The 6886-nt window shown below is 42.2% G+C and overlaps 1 protein-coding gene across 1 annotated transcript; it reads left to right on the top strand.

Moving 5' to 3' along the window:
* The first annotated feature begins 247 nt into the window (after positions 1-247).
* tmem251 (transmembrane protein 251) lies at positions 248-6575 on the top strand. The gene is made up of 3 exons (XM_084081684.1): positions 248-339; positions 4130-4462; positions 6212-6575. Exons 2-3 carry the CDS (start codon positions 4145-4147, stop codon positions 6362-6364), a joined length of 471 nt encoding a protein of 156 aa, XP_083937810.1. The 5' UTR covers positions 248-339; positions 4130-4144; the 3' UTR covers positions 6365-6575.
* The last annotated feature ends 311 nt before the right edge of the window (positions 6576-6886 follow it).

Genomic DNA, 6886 nt, shown 5'->3' with positions numbered 1-6886 from the left:
AGACCCACTGGTGTAACAGAGTGTTTGGAACAGAGTCTTCATTAGTATCATTGGTAACACCTGTGAATGTCTTCATAATATAGCTGCTGTGAATAGAGCCTATTTTTTTTTAAAAGGTCGTAAGGGTGTAGTTCTCCATTTTGGTCACCAGATGGCACCACCGTTACAGCGTTATGGAGGAAACGTGGGGTTACGTCACCCGGGCCAGCTGCCGTTCATCAACTAAATGTCACATGACCAAACAGGAAGTGTTCCAGACGTGTGTTGAAGTTGTTTTCATCTGGTGATCAAAAACAACTGGAATGAAATGAAGAGGAAAAGCTCCACATCTGAAGGAAGGTCAGTGAAGAGACTCTTATTTATGTCCTGAATACTTGTTATTTAACACAGTTTATTCAGAGGTTGATTATATAGCTTGTTAGTTGGCTAAAGAATGTATGTGAGCATCGTATGGAAACAAACAACACGCACTGTTTACTCCAGACGCAATTAAGGGACGAATATCCAACATACTTAAAGCACATAATAGAAGCACTGCTTGTTTACAGTTTGTGTTTGATGCAGAGTATCTGAATTCTGAAGTGACAGAAATAAGACTGAGAAATAAGAAAGTGTGCTGGTGAAATACAGTGTTGCCAGATTCTGCGAAAGAAATAAGCAAACCAGGTTTACGAAAACTAGCCCAAAGGAAGTCATGTTCTTTTTTAAAATAATAATAGATCTACAAGCTCACAACGGGATGTATGGCATAAATGGACACAACATCTTCTATCTGGGTCCCTGCCTTTAGATTGGAATGTGCTTACAATTACATATTCATCTGGGGGTCCTTGATTGATTGATTGAATACTTTATTAGCAGTTTCAACAACGAAAAAAGCACAGGAAGGTACAGTTCAATACAAGGTCTGCTAAGAGGATTTTCAACCCAAGAAAGCCTATGCTTGTTTCCATTGGGGTCCTTAGCACTTAATTCATTTACAGGGGCCAGTTGGGCTGCAGTTTTTTGCAGGTGCAGCTGCAGTTTCGCCACCTGTAGGTGCTCTTTTGGAGCGGTTTTGAAGGAGAGTAGGGATTTACACTCCTTTTAAGGCGCTCCACATAATTGTGGCATAGCAGGAGAACGAATTTAACCCCTTGTTTGAGCCACATCTGGGTTGAACGTGATTAGTGGAGCTCCCTCTGGTGTTGTGATTGTAGACGGTACTGACGTTTTGAAGTAGTTTGACAGGCACATGGGTGTCTTTGTGGTGTAGTGCATTGGTTCTCAAAGTGGGGTCCGAGGACCCCCAAGGGGTACTTGAGGGGGTTCCAGGGGGTCCCCAGCTAAATGATGGACAGGGACGGGGACCTAATGGAACCTTATGGGTCTGTAACTCTGAGAGTGTACAAATGGAACCAAATGGACCCTAACGTGTCCATTTGGTTCCATTTGTACACTATCAGAGTTACATTAACATTGATTTTACAATATGAATTGGGGTCCCAGAGACATACATGCCATTAAATGGGGGTACGTAGCCTAATGCATGTCAAACTGGGGGTCCTTGAAATTAAAATGGTTGAAATCACTGCTAGAGAGCCGTAAAAACCTTCTATTATGGGGGTCCCTGGCTTATCTTTTCAAATGGGGGTCCGCGGTCTAATAAGTGTCTAAAAAGTTTGAGAACCACTGGTGTGGTGTATCTTGTAGACCAGTTTGTTTTGGGATGTCTGGAGCCTTGTTTTTAAGGCCTTTGTGGTGCTATGGTACCATGAGATGCATGCATAGTCGAAGAGACTTTGGATGAGTGCTCCTGTTAGAGTCCTCAATGTATTCTTACTGACCAGTGAGGAGATCCTGTACAAACATCTTGTGCTTTGGTTGACTTTTTTGATTACTTTAGTTGCCATTTTATCACTGGAAAGGTTTGCCTCTAAAATGGAACCCAGGTAGGTCATTTCATTGACTTGAAAATGTTTAAGAACCACTGGTTTAAACAACATTAGAAAACAAGCCCAAATAGTCAACTAGACTTTAGAAACAAGACCCAAATAATAGTCAACTACACTTAAGAAACAAGCCCAAAGTCAACTTTACAGAAAAACAAGCCCTAAGTCGCTTATAACAAGTGGACATGGCAACACTGGTAAAATACATTACAAAACAGCCATAACATGAAAGATGGCGGCATGGTGCATTACACCACTCGCTCAATGCTGACACCTGCTGGCCGGGTGGCGAGACAGACTCCATAGAGCACTGCAGATAGGAGGTCTGTGTCCAGCTGATGCTCGTTAATGTTACATACATCAGTGCTATTTTGTAAATCAGGCTTCAACCCTCTAAGACCGGGAACACGTCCGTGTGTCTTTTTTATTTCTTTGGCTATTCAAAAATAGCAGATATACAAGCTCATAGCGCTGCACCGAGTGCCACGCTATGAGCTTGAAGATCTGCTATTTTTGAAATATTTTATATATGTGTGTGTGTGTGTGTGTGTGTATGTTTTAAAGCGAACATTTTTAACTCCGATCTGTGCTTATGGGGGTCCCTGGAACAACATATTTTGAGATGGGGGTCTGCAGGCAAATTACATATCATTTTGGGGGTCCTTGACATGGAAAAGTTGGCGCACCACTGATATAGAAACTTAAGTTTAAAAATAAACTTTCGTTTTAGGCTAAATATGTATTTTTTTACACAATAAAAAAGGTCCCGTGGTCTTTGATGGCCAGGTGTGAGTTATTGTGGGTTAGAAGAGCTACTGTAAATAATAATAAAGAAATCGCCGGGTTATTGTGTAAAAAGAGTCATATTTAGCCACCTGCCCAAATCAAATGCCCCCGCCCACTGTAAAAAAAGATCGCGAAAATTGCTAAAACTATAGAAAGCAGTAAATCAAAAAAATGTAGTACTCATCTTTTATTTACTTTAATTACAAGCTAAAACATACACCTTGGTTGTAAAAAAAACAAAGTTGTCCTTTAAAGGGATATTTCACTTAAAAAAAAACTGGGTCATCTTAACTTTTTTCATTTTTTTTAATGTTTTTTTATTGTATTTTTTTTTTTCATTTTCCAAAAACAAATATTAAAAGTAAACACAGCCTCCTCACGTATTAGAAGGACAATATCATTCACCAAAACCAAGGACAGCTGTTTCCGATGAATCTATCATGGTAAAAATGGAGTTTGAAGTTACAATGTGTTTGTATCAAGCCCCCAGAACCCAGTGGTTGCATTGAAGCGAAATGGACATGCTGGCCATTCGTAGGTACTGCAGCTTAAACGGACGGGGCCACTGCACAATGCACGAGCGAAAACGGTTTCGACCAATGGGCTCGACTCACGAGCTTGCGCACAAGCTTGCGCACGGGGCCGCGCACCTCTGTGACGCAGAACGTGTCACTTCTGTGACGCAGAACGTATCACAGTGGCCCCAAATAGGCTACGCCCATCACACTTTACAACCCGGAAGAAGGGGTGAATTCGCTTCATGCGCTGGGTGAGCAACTCAATGCAAGTGGATGGGAGGGGATTTCGGGTGCCCTCTCTATTATTTTTAACTCTATGGTTTGTATAGGAAGGGGGCGTGTCTGATAAAATGAATATCAAATATCTAAACACTGAATCAAGCAACTTAAAAACGGTCTGGGTTGCTCCCAAAAGCCTGAGTAGACCACAAAATGAAGTGAAATATTCCTTTTTATGTTGTCACTTTCTTGGCCACCCACTATTTTGTTTTCACGAAATGACGCCCCCAGGAATAGGCTATATGCACAGCAGCCATGTTATCACTTCCTTCACAGGTGTTACCAATGATACTAATGAAGGCTCTGTTCCATTTAGTGTAGCACAGTGGTTTCCACGACCTATTTGTACACTCTCAGAGTTACACACCTGTAAGGGGCCATTTGGAAGCCCCATGAGGGTCCCTGGACCCCAACTGTAGACCCACTGGTGTAACAGAGTGTTTCCAGTGAGCCAACATGCACAATATCAGCACCCTGACTCTGTTATTATGACCAAGAATGGAACAGAGCCTTCATTAGTATCATTGGTAACACCTGTGAATGTCTTCATAATATGGCTGCTGTGAATAGAGCCCTATCGCTTGACATGAGCTTGGTTCTTCTTGTCCTTGGCAGGTGTTAGAATGGAGAATGATGAACTTCCGTCAGAGGATGGGCTGGATGGGGGTGTGCGTGTACCTGCTGTGCAGCATAGCGGCCGTCTACTACGTCTTTGAGATCCAGCGCTTCAGCCTGGAGCATGTAGTAGAGAGCGCCGTGGAGCCGCCGCCGCAGCAGCATCATCAGCCTCCTCCGCCGCCGCCGCTAGGGGGCGCCGCTGTAGCCTCTCCTCCTGTTCCACCGCCTCCTCCATCGTACTCTCTCTCCTGGAGCCAGAGTGCGAAGAACCGCCTGCTGCTGCTCCCCGTGTGGGCCTGGGCGGCCATCTTCCTCCTGCCATACCTCCAGGTACCGTTTATTATCTTCTTGGCCGGTGGTGGAAAAAAAGTACTCGCATGTTTTACTTAACCCATTAAGACCTGAGGCAATTCTTAAAAAAACATTTTTTGAAAAAAACAAACATTTTTTTTCAAGATTTTTCAAAAATAGCAGATCTATGAGCTTGTATATCAGCTATTTTTGAATAGCCCAAGGAATCTAAAGTGACACGTATATGTTCCAGGTATTAGTGGGTTAAGTCAAAAGTATCAATACTGCAATGTAGAAGTACTATGTTACAAGTAATAGTCTGGAATTCAAAATTTGCTTGAGTAAAAGTACAAAAGTATTGCTATCAAAGTGTGCTTAAAGTACCAAAAGTAAAAGTACTAAAATGTTTGAAAATAGACGATTTATATGCTCACAACGTGTCGCATCGTGAGTGTGTAGATCGGCTATTTTCAATTAGGGCTGAAGTGGTTAATGTATGTTAATGTAATCATTTATATCTGCAAAGTAACTAGTAACTAAAGTTTTCAAATAATTGTAGTGGAGTAAAAGTACAATATTTGCCTCTGAGATGTAGTGGAGTAGAAGTAAAAGTACTGAAAATTGGAAATACTCCAGTAAGTAAAAATACTTCAAAATTGTACTTAAGTACTGTACTTGAGTAAATGTACTTAGTTAATTTACACCACTGCTTCTTGGCCATTGTTCTATCCATTACCTTTCCCATTAACCCATTGAGACCTGAGGCCGATGCTACAAACGCCTTCTACATCAGTGGTTCTCAAACGTGTTTGTGCCATGGACCCCCAAAAAGATATGTATTTGGCCGTGGACCCCCCATCTGAAAATGTTTGTGCCAGAATACATACTATATCATAATTAATATATTTATTATCATTAGAAAATGGCTAAATTTTAGTTTTTACAATTGTTTGTAATTGTTAGTTAATTTGTAGATTTTGATTATTATTACAAAACATACATTAAAGGGATAGTTCACCCCATGGAGACTTGAATTAATGTTTTTTTTCTTTTTTCCCCCGCATTCCTAAGCCATTAAAGCCAATAATTTGATGACCAGCGGACCGGTAGGCAGCGGTTTCGGTAAGAGATACAAAGGAGACTCTTTGTGTCTCCTACCGGAACCGCTGCTGGTCATCAAATTATTGGCTTAGGAATGCGACAAAAACATCCATAAATTCAAGTCTCCATGGGTTGACTAATCGATAGGAAAAAAAAAAGACATTTTGGGGGTGAACTATCCCTTTAAGCCAGGGGTCTTCAACAGGGGGTCCGGGACCCCCAGGGGGTCCTCAGAGCTACTAAAGGGGGTCCGCCAAATCTTTGTGTGATAGGATTTCGTTTTTTTTTTTACATTAACCACTTGAACCCTAGAATTCCTTTTCTGAGGGGAACATTAGCCAAAAATAGCCGATCTACAAGCTCTCAACGCCTCGCTCGAGGCGTTGAGAGCTTGTAGATCTGCTATTTTTGGTAAAGAGTTATAGGTGTAGAGGGAAAAAAGAGCAGACTAAGTAAAAAAAAAAAAGCTGTAATCTGAAACACAATTTTATACAATATAGAGTAGGGGGTCCCTGCTTCATCTCTCTCTCAGCTAGGGGGTCCTTGGCCTGAAAACGTTGAAGACCCCTGCTTTAAGCAATTAAGCTGATGCACAAGCTCACGACACGTTGCACGTTGCGAGCTTGTAGATCTACTATTACGTTTTTAAACTGATTATTTTACCCATTATCAAATTATTTTTGCCAGGTGTTTCTCTTCCTGTACTCGTGCACGCGGGCCGACCCAAAGACCCTGGGCTACTGCATCCTGCCTGTCTGTCTGGCGGTCCTCTGCAACAGACACACCTCCTTCACCAAGGCATCCAATCAGATCAGCCAACTGCAGTTGATTGACACCTGAATTTTGAGTTGAGGAACGGGAGCGGTTGGTTCATCGTACGCTCGTGTCCCAGGCGGGAGGAGTTAACACCAGAGACAAGGCCTTATTTTGACCTTTTTTTTTTTGACGACGTTGATATCGGCAATTATGCAGCGGACTTGTGCCGATTTTTAACAACCTTTAACCTGCCGTCACTGTTTTGGGCATAGGTGACAATGTTCAAACATTTTCAGAGACGTTGAAAAATAGGCGATCTAAAAACACATGGCGAACTTGTGAGTGACGTGTTCTGAGCTTTTAGATCGAATTTTTTTTGACAAGATATCAGTCAAACGACTTTGGTAATCTGTGATCAAGGTCTCTCCCAAATTGGGATCGGCAGCAGACCCAAACCCATCAGGCCGTCCTCAGTAACAGACGCGCCTCCTTCGCCAGCACTTGGTCTTTGTTATCCCCTTGACCGAGGCGGGAGGAGTTCAGACAATAAGCTCTATGCACAGCAGCCATATTGGGAATGAATTGGGCCCCTTCCTTACTTCCTTC

This window comes from Gymnoscopelus microlampas (genome assembly GCF_963454915.1).
Source record: "Gymnoscopelus microlampas genome assembly, chromosome: 16".
In the NCBI taxonomy this organism is placed as follows: domain Eukaryota; kingdom Metazoa; phylum Chordata; class Actinopteri; order Myctophiformes; family Myctophidae; genus Gymnoscopelus; species Gymnoscopelus microlampas.
The sequence above is the reverse complement of the archived record's forward strand: the minus strand, read 5'-3'. Positions and strand labels throughout refer to the sequence as shown.

What these genes read in the sequence shown, in the direction of transcription:
- tmem251 (XM_084081684.1), top strand. Translation starts at nt 4,145, where the DNA reads ATGATGAACTTCCGTCAGAGGATGGGCTGGATGGGGGTGTGCGTGTAC. An exon ending in TCCTCCTGCCATACCTCCAG is followed by an intron (nt 4,463 to 6,211) that starts GTACCGTTTATT and finishes TATTTTTGCCAG; the next exon opens with GTGTTTCTCTTCCTGTACTC.